This window comes from Cynara cardunculus, assembly GCF_001531365.2.
Source record: "Cynara cardunculus var. scolymus isolate 2C chromosome LG 10, CcrdV1, whole genome shotgun sequence".
In the NCBI taxonomy this organism is placed as follows: Eukaryota; Viridiplantae; Streptophyta; class Magnoliopsida; order Asterales; family Asteraceae; genus Cynara; species Cynara cardunculus.
In genome coordinates this window covers 17,767,596-17,785,064 of record NC_037537.1, presented here as the reverse complement: position 1 = coordinate 17,785,064, position 17,469 = coordinate 17,767,596, and the positions used below count along the sequence as shown (strand labels likewise).

General features: G+C 38.2%; 1 protein-coding gene across 3 annotated transcripts in view; it reads left to right on the top strand.

Moving 5' to 3' along the window:
* Positions 1-827: 827 nt before the first annotated feature.
* Positions 828-17,469, top strand: part of LOC112520514 — a 24,681-nt gene continuing 8,039 nt past the window's right edge. The window contains exons 1-10 of one of the 3 annotated variants that reach the window (XM_025128964.1): positions 828-950; positions 1,780-2,697; positions 2,833-2,896; positions 2,996-3,105; positions 3,206-3,248; positions 3,917-4,008; positions 5,517-5,565; positions 5,713-5,783; positions 15,222-15,341; positions 16,367-16,455. In XM_025128964.1, the coding sequence (XP_024984732.1) occupies positions 1,780-2,697; positions 2,833-2,896; positions 2,996-3,105; positions 3,206-3,248; positions 3,917-4,008; positions 5,517-5,565; positions 5,713-5,783; positions 15,222-15,341; positions 16,367-16,455 (1,556 nt within the window). In that variant the 5' untranslated portion in view covers positions 828-950. Of the gene's footprint in view, positions 951-1,743; positions 2,698-2,832; positions 2,897-2,995; positions 3,106-3,205; positions 3,249-3,916; positions 4,009-5,516; positions 5,566-5,712; positions 5,784-15,221; positions 15,342-16,366; positions 16,456-17,469 lie in introns of all 3 variants that reach the window. The other 2 variants (XM_025128962.1, XM_025128963.1) reach the window with 2 other exon arrangements.

Sequence of the window (17,469 nt, the reverse complement as noted above, 5' to 3'; positions counted from 1 at the left end):
TAAACACACAATTTGAAAATATACGAATCATTTTATCTCAATTTCTGAATCTCGTTTTAACTTCTTACATACCGATCGCATCCTCAACCTCGTACGGTACCTATGAAAAAATTAATTATTTTTTTAATTGAAAAATACCGGGTACCCGCCGGTCTCGGAACCAGTCCCGACGGATACCCAACGGGTAACATTTCCGAAAAATTGAGAACCTGAACCGGATGCATTCTCAATCGGTTTCGTATTTTAGGAACCGGAACCGGAACCACTCATATCGGTTTCGGTTCCGGAACCGGCAGTTCCAAGGCAGTTCCGGGTCCGCAAGTAGGTACCCGGTTTCGCTGATCACCCCTACTATTTTGTAGTAGTTTAATGATATAAAAATTATCTTATTTAGTAAGCTTCTAGGGGAGCTTTACGTAGAAAGTCAATTTTTTTTTCAAACATGCTCATTCCAATTGAAAAACACTCCTTTTATCTATGAAAAAACCTCAAACAAAAATCTTCCCGGTCTATATCGACAAATTAATCCATACATATAACTTTATCCATATTAGACTTAATGAAAAACCAACGAAACAACCCTTTAACCACTTAACCGGTAAGATATATATCAAGAACCGAGAATCTTACCTGGTTTTGCCCGGTAAATTGGTAAGTTTGAAAGTTTTCAAAATAAATAAATGAAGTGTGCTGCTAAATCCCATAAACATATAGAAATCAACACATTTCTACTTGTTTTTTTTTTGAACGACCGTTCTTGAATTAAAAAGACATTGTGAGGAGCATTGAACCTAATCACCGGAGAGAGTAAAGTAGTAGCTGGCGATCAAATATCAATTGGGTTAGTCAACGCTTTCTTAAAATGATTCAGCAAGTAATCCTCCCTCGCCCTCCTCGTCTTCATTTGCCATCTCTCTCAATCTGTTTAGAGCTTGGCTCTGTGATTTCAGGTTTGTTTCTGTTTCCTACAGTAAGAATTATCGATCTCTGCTTCCATTTGGATTTTGTTTATACATAATTTGGCTGGTGGAATGGGTTCCGATGAGATAGTTGTTCTGAATAGTCAATTAACATCGTAGATAAAAGTAAGGGCAACCTACTCTCATCATCAACGTAGTTTCAATTTTACTTGTCAATGTACTTTTAAATTATCTTTTATTAGCGCATTTTACTTGGAGAAATTTACCTATTATAGTATTGGGCAAGAGTTTAACCATTTTAAAAGGTAACAAGTTACCGATTGAAGTATTGCTATAATGGGTAGATTTTCTAAAGTATGATGATCTAATAAACAATAATTTGAAAGTATATTGATGTAGTAAGGAAAATGGAAGTACAATATCAATAAGGAAATTTATGAAAGTAGGTTGTTATTTCATGCATTTAACCCATAAAGTAGAACTACGGGATGTTTGGTTGGGGGTTTTAAGGGCGAGGAATGAGATTGATGATGAATAATGGTGTTTGGTTCAATATATGCAATGAGTAATTACTTAAATTGGGTAATCATCGTTGGTAATGAAACCCATTCCCATTTCCATTCCCTTAAAACGAAACAAGCACCCCCTAAGACATTCTTAATCAGCTCTTAATATATGGAGTTCTCTGATTTGAGAAAATGTTCAGAAATTTTCAATCAGAAGTTGATTCAATGGCTATGGAAATAGTTTCTTTAATGTTGTTCAAAATTCTAAAAACAACAAACATTAACCTTTAATTGGATTTGTTGGTTTAATGTTTCAGATCATTTGATCTTGATTACTTCAAATCATGTCTCAGATGAAGGAGCTAAACCACCTCAAAATCCCCCTCGAAGCCATTAAGAATTGTTCCCAAGACTTCAATGAAACAAACTTCATTGGAAAGGGTGGATACGGAAGGGTCTACAAGGGAATCCTCTTCTGGATGGATTACCAAAACTTACCGGTTGCAGTGAAACAACTAGATGTCACAGGGTTTCAGGGCAGTAAGGAATTTTACACGGAGATCCAAATGCTTTCTCAATATCGACATAAGAACATTGTAACCCTTATAGGGTTTTGTGATGATGGCAATGAGATGATCCTTGTCTACGAATATGCAAGCCGTGGAAGCCTTGATACATATTTAAGTGACCCTTCTATGTTGGGACAACTATCATGGGAAAAGCGTCTTGATATATGTGTTGGTGCTGCCTCTGCATTAGATTATCTTCACAATCATGTTTCAACAAACCACAGAATAATTCATCGTGACATAAAAAGCGCCAACATTTTGTTAGACGAGAATTGGAATGCAAAACTTTCAGATTTTGGGTTATCTAAGATATGTCTAGCAAATCAACAAAACACCTTTGTGGTCACTAACTTTGCCGGCACATATGGTTATTGTGATCCACAATATGAAAGGACAGGTATTTTAACAAAAGAATCGGACGTATATTCATTTGGTATGGTATTGTTCGAAGTTTTGTGTGGAAGATTGGCATGTGTATTAAAGTACCATGACGAGAGACGATTCCTCCACCATTTGGCTCGAACTTGCTACCAAAATGGAGAGTTAGACAAGATTATTGATCATAGAATAAGGGAACATATCATGGCAGAACCGTTGAACATGTTTTCAGCTATTGCATATCAATGTTTACACAAAACTCGAGAACAACGTCCTACAATTGCTGAGGTTGCACTCACACTTGAGAATGTCTCCAGAATTCAAGTAAGTATGAAATATTGTTTTGATCGGTCCCATCAAAATATGGACATATTATGAATACGAGAGGAACAAGATAGGTTTTTTTACACATATACACGACTTAGAAATGTAATTTTTTGTTTTGTTTTCATTTGTTAGATTGGAGCCCCTATCATCAAGACTTCCAACCATCCTCCATCATCATTCTCATCCACAAGTTCAGGTTATTTTTCTTCAGCAAACAGTTATAGGAGATTTGGGTAATTCTATTAATTCCAATATATGATTAGAATGTTACGATGCTAATTTTTTTTTATGATAGAAGATTTGCCGGGAATAGAAGACTTCCAAATACAAGGGGATGCCAAACCAGGCGGTAAACTTATGTGCTGTGGATATTCGGTGCGTGGGACCTCATCATGCACGTTTCGGGTAAGAAGCTTCTAGTTGCAAATTTTCAGCTTAAATATTTCATTATTTATATGAACTATGAAGTGATTGACGCATCATTATTTGTTTGCCTATATGTTAGTGGGTTCGTCACCTTCTGGATTGCACTAAGGAGTACATTGAGGGTAAGTTTCTAAAAACTCCTCTATGCCATTGATTTCAATTACCTGCAGCACCCACTTGTGTATATCAGTCAAATTATTGACTACTAATTGATCTCTGAAGTTGCCAAAGATTTAAGTAATGCTTCAGTATTGACATCACATCATAGGAAAAAGGGAGGGAGGGTCTAATTTCTTGGATAAACTGCAAAATTTCAAGTCGAAGGAGATAGCGGTGAACCCATGTGTATTGATGTATGTGACATTGGATGTCTATTTTCCTAAAAGATGTGGGGTGAGTTTCTACTGCCCGACCATCAACAACCCCTGGTAATTAATCAGTCAGTACTCTAGTGTGGGATTTTTAACTCAGAATCTTTTGGTTATCCAGAATAAGTTTCAAATCACTTGAGAAGCACAGCTGGGCCACATCGAATGTCTCTGTTTGTAATTTATGATCATGTGTTGCATATGGGATATTGGGATGCACCGAATGGGAAATTATTGCATTTATAAGGGGATGGCAGGGGTAATTTTTGACATCAATAGTTGAAGGGATTTTTCCTAAGAGAAAATGATGAAGTCTCTCCTAATCTGACTTCCTGGAGCCTCTTGACGGGCCATAGTTTTCTTAAAATTTTGTTGGGCTTGATATTTTTGTGTTCTTGATCCACAACATTTCCATGACACAGGAGCCGTAATGCCGGAATATGTAGTTACAGCTGATGATGTTGATAAACTTATTAGTGTTGAGTGCATACCAAACAATTACCAAGGTCGTAAGGTATTACATTAACATCCTCTATATACATCGTTTAAAGACAAAATTAACTATTTATGTGTTTTGTATTGCAATGTTAACTGTGAATGTATTTTTTGGTTCTTTTTCCAATTCAGCATGGACAGGTGAGATTTCTGTTCTTATGGTGTACCTATATGCCAAAGTAATTACATTATTGTATAAGTAACTTAATATCCGATTTTTAATTCAACAGTTTGGATCTTAGTTGTTACATAATATCAGAGCTAAGGCATCGACGTCAAAAACTCCATCCCCCGTCCACCAGGCCCACCACAGCTGCCACTGGGAGCCACAAATCACCATCACCAGTCTCACTGCTTCGGTCACCTTAACCCCAGTCCAACGACTTCTCCAAGTGGCAACAGGCTTATTTTCTGCCAGGCGTTGCTCCTGTATTTCAGGAATAGCCTTGTTTGGAAGTCATATCACCAGCACACCTCAATAGAGATCCCTCATCTAAACGCTCATTCTTATGCATTTTACTCGCTTGTGTTTTTAAATTACGACATCACATGATAAAAGGACCTTTTTTGTAACTCCACCACAATGACTATCTGAGACAAGTAATAGGGGTCAAGCTATGGTGGCATTGCAAGCATCACCTATGGCCACACTTTTTCCGAGGAAGCAATGCGTACGCAAGTCGCATACAACACCTTGGCATGTACATTACGGGGCTGTTTATTTGCCTCTTAATAGTTACATTAAGAACCAATCTCTTAATCGCTAAGAGGTTAATCTTGTTTGGCGAAAAAAAGTCTGCCTCTTAATGGTTCTAAAATCTTCTGAATGATTTTGTATCTTAGGCCTCCCTGAACCTTTCAGAGCCCTAATTTGATTCTGACTAGTTACCCAGCAACCATATTTCATTCTACACTATATCATACATAGTCTCTTAATCATTCTGACCACTTAATCATTCTGCACCAAACCATTCAGCAACTGTCAAACAACCCTACCTCCCCGGTAGTGGAACCATGTAAATCTCCTGGTCACGTTTTGCATGCATTTACTATATTTGCTTGATATTGGTATATATTTCTTAGATCTTGTTAGTGGTTGGTCTATTGTGCTTGGTTTGTTGAATACTTATTGTTAGATCCATGTACTTCAATATTTGTTGTTTGTGGTTGAAACTCACACTTGGATCTCGGTTTGTTGGGACCTACGGAATGATTTGCCTTTTGTTTTGGTGGGTATACAAACTTTACACTGTTGCTACCTCCTTGCGTGGGAGTTAGGGCTTGTAGAACGTGCTATCGGATCTCTCAGTTTGCCCTCAGCGTGCTCGATCTATTTATCTTTCTGAGTTTGAGATTGGTTTTGCTCCAGCTGACCTTTTCATTGAATCTTTGGATTGTTTGAGAAATATGATATATGCATGTTGTACTGTATCCATGTTTCGGCCCATCGGGTACTCTATATTTTCATACTTAGTGATGTGAGAACACACTTCAACAATACTGATCTTGAAACTTTGTTATTACCAGGGGGAAATGGTGCGACTTTTCGCCAATGAGCAGAAGAAAATAATGTGTGGTAAGTTTATTTGGTCAACAACTTCAACTTTATAGATTAATTCAACTATTGAAATTTCATACTTTTCACAAGTGAATTATTAATTCTGTTGAAAAGTGAAATTCGGTGGTTTGTCTTCCTAATCTTTTGAAACATGAAAATTTGCAGATCCAGAAATGCAACAGGAACTAGACAAATATATGTCGGTCGGTCAAGCATCATTTAGTGTTCTGCTGCTGGTACAGTTTGTTGTTTGACTTTCCTTGTTTGATGTTTAATGGTGGCTAGTGCAAAAATAGGGGGACTTAGGGCCGTTTACCAACACAAATTGGGTAAGCGCTAACCGAGTAAAAGTGCAGTCTGGGTAAGTGCTGACTGAAAATGGTTGTTTACCGAGTGTTTGGGTAAAGTTGACCGAAGCACTAACCGAGTCAGAAAGCAACCCCTTAATGGGTCAACATCTCAGTCAACAGATTTGTGGGTCAGAGTGTGTTTGTAGACAACTGATAGAGTAAGATTATATTATTTCTAGAATTGTAAAGATATCAATTAGTGATTTGCGAATATCTTGTTTCCTGAGTTAGGATTGTATACGCTGTATATATTGTGGGTTAATGAGAAGTCCAAGGCAAGGAATATTACTAAATAATATTGTATTTGTTGGGACATCATGTAAGAAGTATCCCTGTACGAAGATCCTTGACAGAAAAACCAAGTGGGTCAAATTCTATGGAAACATGATTACCTTTTAAAACTGACGAATCGAGATGAGATTTTTAATGATGCGGGGAGTGTATAAAATATTTCGAAGGTGAAATGAAGGGTGGGGATGAGAGATAGTGGTGTGGCCTTAACCTTTAATTGGAATGCGGTGGCCGTTTCCAACTAATGCTCGTATTAAAAAGGGAAGAGGTCAAGTGGAATGTGGCTCCGGTGTCCATATACCATGTGTCGTCCGGCTGTTGGAGGGACATGGTACTGAAAGTGTTGCCAAGTTCCGTGGGAGTCATAAGGGGTCCGTATTCTGTAGGTTGGATTGTGGCATACGCCTGGACAGGATGTGGATTTGGGCGTTGTGGGCCAGGGCCGAGAAGTCTGTTGTTGCTGCAAGTTTGCGTTGGGTATGGGCAGGGTGGTGCTGGTTTTGTGTGGCCCAATTTTGTTGAGGCCACAGGACTGTTGATTTAAGGATGGCGTCCTCCACCACAACTACAGCCTCTACCACCTCGCCAAGCACTATTACGGTCTCTTCCCCTACCCTGATTATTTAGGTTGCTGCTATGTAGGTTTTGGGGAGGTGGGGCTTGTATCGGGTTTGTGGGGTTGGTTGTATTTGTGGGATTCGAGGCAACAAGAGCGGATGGTGGTGACACTTCATGTTGGCCTGACGTGTCTCTTCTAAGGTGAGCACAGACCTGGCTTTGTGGAAGGTGGGAAGAGGGTCAGATTGTCGTGGATGGTAGCGAATGTTATCGAAAATAATAAAATAGGATAATCAATCAAGAACTAGATTGCTTGAGAATCGTGTAAGAGATGACTTTCTGAATTGATATTTCGACCCTATGCCCGGGTTACACGAAATTCAATATGGGATAAGACTCAAGAGAGCACTTCCGTTTTTAGGCACAAAAACGAGAGCAAACTTGTTGTAGAATATGTAAGGATTGTTCAAAATCATGAGTCACAAACATAAGTATAAAAGGTTTTTATGCTCATAAAAAATAATCGAAATGACAATTATGGCCCATTATTAGGAGTAGTGGACAGTCACAAAAACTGCACATTAATTGAACATTAACTACTCAATAACTGTTCTAGACACGAGACCAGAAGCAAGACCAACCAGAGCCCCCTCTGGCCCTTAACAGCCAGAACACCCCTCCCCTTTGGTCCTTAATCAACTAGAACTTCTGGTCTTACCAACGAGAGCTTCTGGTCCTTCTGATCAAGTTTTCCACTAATTCTAAGTCCAAAATTCTGATTTGGATCCCACAAGGGACGCTGCCCCTTGACCCCCACCATTTCGTCGTGTCGGGGGTCATAGTCGTCTTATAACAAGTGTGCACTCTGCACCTCTTGACTTGTATTAGAACACAATATAAAACCCTATTAGAACTCGTTGTTACTTCCAATTACACTTATGGTGACACTAAAATCACCAACAATCCTCCCCATTTTAGTGTAACCCATGAAATAACATCTTAAAATTGAACAAACCAAACTTGCACATAAATGAAATATCGAATCGATTGAATTTCCATGTTAGTATTTTACACATTTCAAATATTCGAGAATCAAAGTGTCCCAAGGATTGAACCCATCAACTCATTTGAATACCTAAAGATAAAATACATACAAGTTTACCATACTCGTCTAGCAATATAAAATTACACTTTTATAAAGTCGTGTGTCCTAATCCTCTCATGATTGTATAAAAGGCCAAGTCCCCAACCCTGTTGAAGTGCGGCTACACTTTGCAACCACATAGGTAATTCCTTTACTTCGTGTACCTGCACATACACTTCATCAAAGGAATTATTAAGAAGATAAACTTCAACCTTCCCATTGCCGTATCGAACACAAACCTGAGATGATTCAATCTTGTGTTCCAATTTATAAGTGTCAGCTTTCCACATTGAATTTAGCTTCTAAAGTCATATTAGAAAGGAATTCAGTGTCTGACCATTATAAATTTATAAGGACTTTAATCCCATCCCAATTGCAAACTTGTGCACTAAGTCTCTTGTCAGACCTTTAGTTAAATGATTTGTTAAATTTTGTTGCGCTCTAACAAACTCTACATAGATTACCCCATTCATGATCAATTCTCTAATCATGCTGTGTCTAACACCCAGGCGTCTAGACTTGCCATTATAAACTTGGCTATAAGCTTTCTCTAACGTGGCCGCACTATCGCAATGGATAGAAATAGGTGCAATTGGCTTTGACCACAATGGAATCTCATAAATCAAATTCTTTAGCCATTCTGCCTCTTTACCAGCAGCAGCTAATGTCACAAACTCAGATTCCATTGTTGAGTTCGTGATACAAGTTTGCTTCTTGGAGTCCAAGAGATGGCACCTCCCCCAAGCAAAAATACCCAACCACTAGTCGAGGAGTGGTCCTCCATGTTGGATATCTAACTTGCATCCGAATAACCCTCTAAAACTGAAGGATATCCCAAGTAACTCAAACCATAATTCATGGTTCTTTTAAGGTACTTAAATACTCTTTGAATCGCTTGTCAATGTTGAGTACTAGGATTACTAGTGTACCGACTCAACCATCCCACAACATAGGCTATGTCTGGCCTGGTGCTCGTCATGGCATACATCAAGCTACCAATGGCCTTAGAGTATTCTAGTTGTGAAATAGACATGCCCGTATTTGGCATTAATTTCACACTAGGATCCACAGGAGTGCTTATGGGACGACAATCGCTACAATTGAACTTCTTGACAATTTTCTCAATATAATGTGACTGTGTCATCACAATCCCTTTGTTATCCCGTTTAATTCTTATACCAAGAATTACATCAGCCTCATGTCTTTCATGGAAAAATTAGATGACAACAATTTCTTAGTTTCATCTACCTGATTTTGATCAATTCCAAAAATCAGCATGTCATGCACATACAAGCAGATGGTCACTCTAGCACCTTTAGCATCAAATCTGCTATAAACACATTTGTCACATTGGTGTAAGACGAAACCACATGACAAAATAACTTCATCAAACTTTTGATGCCATTGTTTAGGCGCTTGTTTCAGCCTGTACAATGATTTTGCCGGTTTACATACTTAAGCTCGTTTCCGGGCATAACGAAACCTTCCAGTTGTTTCATGTAAACTTCTTTTTGAAGATCACCATTCAAGAAGGTTGTCTTCACATCCATTTGATGGATAATCAGATTGTGAATTGTCGCCAAGGCGACTAACAATCTAATAGTCAAAATACGTGTTACCGGAGCATGCATATCGAAATAGTCAATACCGGGTTTTTGCCGAAACCCTTGAATGACTAACCGGGATTTGAATTTATCAATTGTCCCATCCACTTTCATCTTCTTTTTGAAGATCCATTTGCATCCAAGAGGTTTAGAACCTAGAGGCAAATCTGATAACACCCATGTGTTATTTTCAAGAATTGATCATTTCGTCATCAATTGCTTCCTTCTAAAAGATGGCATCTTGAGATTCCATCGCTTCTTGGAAAGTCTTTGGGTCATCCTCAATACTGTAACAATAAGAGTATTAAAGCCCAAGCTCATCTCTTGATCCTTCCACCAAATAAAGTTGGAAATCGGGACCAAAATTTTTGGCAATTCGGCTTCGTTTGCTTCACCTGACCTGCTGTGTTTCGGGACTTGAAACACCATCCAAACTTTTCTGGATTTTGCACTTTATTATTGCTAGGAATCAGGTCCTTAGGCATTTGCATTGATGAAAACCACATCTCATCGAAAATCGCATCCCGCGACTCGATAACGGTATTTATCGATACTGAATCGTTAGGTTCTAACATAGAACCTATAAGCCTTGGAATTTTCTGCATATCCAATGAATATACAATCAATTCCACATTCACCCAAAGTCTTCCTTTTGGGTTCAGGTAGTTTTACAACAGCCCGACAACCCCAAATTTGAAAATAAGTCAAATTCGGAGTTTTCTTGAACCAGAGTTCATACGGGTGGTTTTGTTCCGTTTGTTTGGAACTCTATTCAACACATAACAGGCCGTTAACATGGCCTCTCCCCAAATCCCTCACTCAATCCTGAGTAAGAAAGCATCGAGTTTACCATTTTCTTTAAAACTCAATTTTTACGTTCGGAAACCCCGTTTTGTTGAGGTGTGTATGGTGTCATTGTCTCGTGAATAATACCAACTGATTGGAAGTATTGGGGATCCATATAATCCCCTCCCCGATCAGTTCTTGCCAAAATAACAGATGCGAAGAAGAAGAAAAGGCCTTGAAGCTTCTTGTTCATATCTCTCATCAAAAGGCGCTATTCGATAATGTCTGTCTTATTTTGGTATTATCGCCACAAAGAAGAACTTTCGGATTTTTTTTGAGACACTTAATTGAATTATCCAGTTGTAATTGAACCTCGGTTTTAATTTTAAATTTATCCAATGCTTCGTCTTTGGCATGCAAAAGATAGACGTAGCAAAACCGAGTGTTGTCATCAATAAATGTCGACATACCTTTTATTACCCAATGAAGGAGTGGAATGAAAATCACACAGATCACTGTATACAAGTTCCAAAATAGCCGATTTTCTTTCAACATTTGGAAAAGGGCTGCTTTGTAACTTTTGTAAGCAAGCAAGTCTTACATTTTTCTGCATAAATATTGAAGGCTGGAATCAATCCATCCTTTGACATTTCATGCATTCTTCTAAAATTTACATGACCCAATCTTGCATGCCAAGTCATCGAGTCAATTTTAGAAGAAGATGATGACAATAAAAATGCAGAATTTTAGAATTTAAAATATTACTCACCAGATTTACACGAAACATTTTATTATGATAAAACCCAAAACCGACAAATCTACCATATCGAGATAAATCCGAATCAAACACTTGTTTAAAACCTAAACAATTTAGAAGACCTCCACTAACAAGATTTTTCCTAATTCTTGGAACAAAAAGAACATCAGACAACCTAACATGATTTCCAGAAGCAAACTCTAAACTAACTACTCAATTCCCGCAAATCGGTGCAGTCGACTCGTTCCCCATGTTTAGCACAAATCCATCTTCAACCGATGTCAATTTCTTGAACCAGCATCAATATATGTCGCCCCCGAGTCCACCCACCATGCACAATCATCATTCTATACATAAAAAGACTCGGGAATTAGTGGAACATAGTAAACATAGATGAATTTATCTAAATCAAAGTTAGTCAAAGCCTGACCTCCTTTCACTTGAACTTGGTCCCTAGACTCGGCTCCACATCCTCCACTTGTTCCACTTGTACCAGCACCGTTAAGCTTAACCCGACAATCACGTTTGCAATGGCCCAATTTGTTGCATCTCCAACACACCAAATCCTTCTTCTTTTTGAAGGATTTATTGGGTCCATCAAACTTTCGCTTCTTGCCTTTCCCGTTATCATTATTGGAGTATGTTTTCTTCTCCTCGATCATGTTAACCGAGGGCTGTCCCGATTCAACTTTCTTGCCCTTCCCATTTTCTTACACCCGAAGAGATTCTCCGATGCCCAAGTGGCTACCAAGTTGAACAAGCAGTTCATCCTTTTGATGTTTCAAGTTGTGCTTGAAATCTTTCCAACACGGTGGAAGCTTGTCAATCACACTCGACACAGTAATGGATTCATCCATATTCATTTTGTGAAGTGTGAATTGACCCAAAATGTGAAGGATTTCATTATATTGTTCCATTACAGGCCTTGAGTCAACCATTTTATAATTATTAAAATTGCTCACCTAGAACTTCTTACTAGAAGCATATATTTTGACTCAAGGGAATTCAATAATTCCTTCGCACTTTCCGCATTTTTGTAGAAGTCAAAGAGGGAATCCGTCATATCGGTTAAATGTGGCCTCTGCATATGTAATGGCCATTCTCCCACTTATTCCTCTTCCGGGTCTATTCCAGCGTCTCGTCCTCCACTATTTCAGGCATGGGGGTACTCGGTACATACACCACCTTCAACGTCGTTAGCAGAAAATGCATCTTTTTCTGCCAGCGCCTAAAATCGACTCCTTCAAACTTCTCCATCTTTCCGAACTTCGAGGTCATCTCTTTCACAGAATCGACCATGATCGACTTCACCGAAATATCAATTCGATTGTTATCGAAAATAATAAAATAGGGTAATCGATCAAGAACCGGATTACTTGAGAGTCGTGTAAGAAATCACTTTCCGAATTGATATTTCGACCCTATGCCCGGGTTACACGAAATTCAATATGGGATGACTTGTGAGAGCACTTCTGTTTTTAGGCACAAAAACGAGAGTAAACTTGCTGTAGTATAGTAAGGGTTGTTAAAAATGTGAGTCACAAAAAACATAAGTATAAAAGGTATTTATGCTCATAAAGAATAACCGAAATGACAATTATGGCCCATTATTAGGAGTAGTGGACAGTCACAAAATCTGCACCATTAATTGAACATTAACTGCTCAACGAGACCAGAAGCAAGACCAACCAGAGCCCCCTCTGGCCCTTAACAACCAGACCCCCCCCCCAACTGGTCCTTAATTCTGGTCTTACCAACAAGAGCTTCTGGTCCTTCTGATCAAGTTTTCCACTACATTTTAAGTCCAAAATTCTGATTTGGATCCCGCAAGGGGCTCTACCCCTTGAACCCCACCATTTTGTCGTGTCCGGGTCATACTCGTCTTATAACAAGTGTGCACTCCGCACCTCCTGACTTGTATTAGAACACAATATAGAACCCATTAGAACTCGTTGTTACTTCCGATTACACTTAAATGGCCTGGTGACACTAAAATCACCAACAACGAACATGGGGCGACCATTTGTAAAACAAGCTTTTGATTGGAGACAGGATTACCAACAGCTAATTGATCAGAAAAGAGTTTGAGTTGTTGGCAAAAAGAAGAGACATTGGAGAAATTTTCGAGATGGGTTTTGTTGAATTTGTTTTCCAGATAAACTGCACAAATGAGTTTGTTATCTTGAAAAATATCTTCGAGATGGGTCCAAATTTCTTGAGCAGTAGAGCCAGGTTTAAGGATGGTTTGAAGAAGTTCATCAGAGATGGTCCCATAGATCCATTGTTTGACAATTGCATCTAGTCGCTTCCAAAGGGTTTTGTCAATGTCAGCCGGACGTGAGGTTTGGGCATCGATGTGATCGAGTACGTTGTAGGCACAAGCAGTAACTTGAAATAGCTCTACCCAGAAAGCATATTGGCCTTTTTCAAGATCTAAGGTGAAGGGAAAGAGGTTTCGGATATTTGTGACAGCCATGGCAGGATGAAACATGGTGGTCTATGGAGATGACGATGAGTCTTCCTTGGAGGGTGCCATGGAAGAATTGAAAAAAAAAAAGATGATTGACAGAGAGGAAGCAACAGCAATGAATGATGCTGTTAGGAGTTGAGGGAAGCAACAGCAAAAAGTTGTTGAGCTGTCAATGAAGCTGTTAGAATAGCTCTGATACCATATTATTTAGTAATATTCCTTGCCTTGGATTTCTCATTAACCCACAATATATACAGAGAATACAATCCTAACCAAGGAAACAAGATATTCATAAATCACTAATTGATATCTTTACAAATCTTGAAATAATATAATCTTATTCTCTATCAACAACATCCCTTCTTACCGTGTAAGCACCTCTTACCTAGTAAGAGGCATTCAACGGGTAGTAAACAACCTTTATGACTAGCGGATTAAAAAAATATAGAGTAAATTACGTTTTCCTTTTCCGTCCCTATGGTTTGTTGGAAATTGCTATTTTGTCCTTGTGCTTTCGAAATTACGCTTTTCATCCCTGTGGTTTACAATTTATTGTTGTTTTCGTCCATATGATATACAATTTATTGCTGTTTTTGTCCCCTAGTTTACAATTTATTTAGGCTGAAGGTAGGGGTTAGCCTCAGGGACAAAAATAGTAATGAATTGCAAACCATACAGATGAAAACCGCAATTTTTTTTATTAACCTGGATATCCAACCCGCTATGCGAGTCGACTAATCCCAGGGCGACCACCTGCTTCGCAGATAGCCCGGAGTCATCGCATTTGAACCTCTGTGGCCACAAGGGGATTTTGATTCCTCCTTGGAGTTGAACCTGGGACCTCCAGGTACATTTGACCTTTGGAGCTAAACTCAAACGAATCAGGCACCACCCTTGTGGTTGAAAACCGCAATTTCAAAACCACAGGGACGGAATTTGCAATTTTAACAAACCGCAAGGACGACGGGAAGTAAACAACCCCTAAGACTAGCGGATTGAAAAGATATTAATAACATCATGTGGTTCATATAGGCTCAGATGGTCAAACGATTAAATGATCCGGCTTGGCTCAACTTGGGCCAGCCAAGCATTTTGACTAGCTTCCATTACTCGTGCATGCCCATATAGTTTTGAACTTTAAGAACAAGATTTATCCTAGACATAAACAAACTAGAAACATTTGTATCTATTTATAGAAGTAATGGAATTGGAAAATCTTTTTTCCTTCCTTGAATGGTGCATATTTATAGGACTAAATCAGGATAATATACGTAAATGCTAGAATAAAAAATGCAATGTTTCTAATATCAAATAAGCAAAGTATAAACAATGCTGAATCATCCGCTAATATCAAATCTTTTCTGATTTGATTTCTCTCAACAATTTAAAAATTATAAAAAGTACCAGGTGTTGCCCTTAAAAAATGAAATGAAAATGATCGAGCAAGACAAGATGGCTGAAAATTATATTACTTGATAGTACAGGGCCCAACAAGTATCTCCCCCGCAATAAGGATTTAATTCATCCTTCCCATATGATTTTCTGCTTATTCCAAAAGGTGAATATATTTATGAATAAATTTGTAAATTAGTAGCATGCACTTGATACAAAAACGATTTACTTACTGTTTGTGGCCAGTTTATTTATGGAACAAGTTCCTTCAAGTTAGCCTTTTGGTTATTTAGTTATAACATTGTTTGCTGTCATTTGGTAGATGGATTCTTCTGAGGAATGGGAGCAAGCAACTCTCTCTTTGGAACGATCGAGCTACCAAATAAAAGTCGATCGGACACAAGACATCTTCGTCCACGAGAAATATTCCAATGGTTTATCGGTACGTAAAATAAAATTTCCATGTGTTACTTAGACATGAAGATGCTTAAGCTAATTGGATGATCAACTTCCTCACTCCACTCTTTCTCATGAAAATTGCCACATTTGATTTAACACTGTGGTTTAAGGATGTGTTCAACTATTGAGTGATCGACTTCCTAAACAGATTTGGTTTCTATTGCAACAAATCCTTGTTTACGCTATTTTGGGCAGAAAGTGTCAAGTATTATGGTTTTTCAGTCCTTACATTTTCATAACTTGTCTGGATCTACTCATTGTTGCAAACAGTAGTGTTCCTGTTGCATTTCCACAAGAAGAATTGTAAGTTCCCGATGGAAAAGAAAACATAATGGGTTAAAAAGTCATTCTCTTGTTGACTATTAGTCAGATGTCTTACTCTTACCTACCCTTTAACAATGACAAAATTTATGGAATCTTGCTTTCTTACAATGGCAGTGTGAATATTTAATTTTAAGGGCAACATGCAACCATTTAGTATAACTGTATAAGAAAGAATTTGTTGTCTCAATCCATATAACAAAGTCTCAAATATTTCTATCTAAAGAAACTAAGTTTTGAGATTTTCTATTTTGTACCCATTTTGACTGTGCAACATTTGATGACGACGTGGATGTCAAGTTCATCATCACTTCGACATAATCCTTCCATAAACAAGTATCCATGCCATCGAATGTTATAAGATCATCACGTTATCGGTCAAAATGGGTACAAAATAGGGATTTTTGGAACTTCGTTAACTCAATTGAGAAAAAAGTTCTCCGTGACACTAAATAATAATTAAATCAACCTTTGTTGCATTTTGCTATATCTTTAACTTAGAAAGTTGCCAAAAATGGAGATTGTTGCAATTTTCATGTGAAAGATGGAGTAATCAAATGTCGGAGGTTTGATTGAAGCATATTTCACAAGACTTGCTAGAGGCTAGTTCAAACCACAATTTCTTAAGATATCAATAGATTGTTTATGATTTTGATAATTCTCGTATCTCTCATAATGTTGTTGCAGATCAAAATCCCTTCAAGACTTGCTACACAATTTGTGCTGACATGTTTGAATGGTTCTTCTTATTCTTTTGATACATTCAATGATGTTCGGTAATACATTGGCTTAACATTTTTATTTACTTGAGGTTTCTAACTTTCATACGATGATAAAACCTTAATTCCAGACAAATATCCAAGTACTTAAAAGTGGCAATGTCGCAGATTACTTACCTTGGCATTTACCTCTCTAAGCAAGGAATTGTGCATCAAATCCCATGTGTCGACGCCCCTCCACAAAAAGGGGTTGCCAAGTGGAAAAATATACATTTGCTATTTCCCTTCTCTTCACCTCTAACGTCCCCATACACTTTTGGTAAGATGCTATTCTTACCGTTGCCTGTCTCATAAACCGAAAGTCTTGTGTCTTAAAATTCAAATCCCCAATGTTAGGTTCTTCTACAGTCTTTTGTTCACACTCACCTCATCTCAGATATAACTCCAATTTTTTTTGGAGTACAACCTTTGTCCATATTCATCCACATCACATAAGCAAACTTGACCCTAGAGCTTCTAGATGCATTTTTTTTTGGCTATTCCAGATCAAAAAGGGTATAAATGTTTTTCTCTTTCTGAACATAAAATTTTCACCTACATGGATTTCACATTCTTCGTAAATCGACCATACTACGTGGTTGTTCATGGGAATATGACTGAACATTTTCTCATGAATGAAGGTATTCGCACAGACCTGATCAAATCACAAACCCTTCCTCTAATTTCTTCCAAAACCTAAGAAGATCCAATCCTCTCTCCACATGTGCCGGAAACTGAATCTGTCCAACAAATCTCAGTTGGCATTCAACCGATATTCTAAATCCTTGAGAATAAGGGATTAGTTGTGATTTATTTATTTAGAAGATTAGTATAATCTCTGCCTTATCTGCCCTGTATATAGCAATTGCACATATCCGCTTTAATATCTTCCCTAGTAGGATCCTTTTCCTAATTTGCATAAATAGCCTTTAGCCTCTGTCGTGTAGCTCAGTTGGCAAAGGGATGGGGTGACTTTACCCAAATACAAGACGAATCCTGGGTTTGATCCCAGCCCCCCCCCCCCCCCCCCCC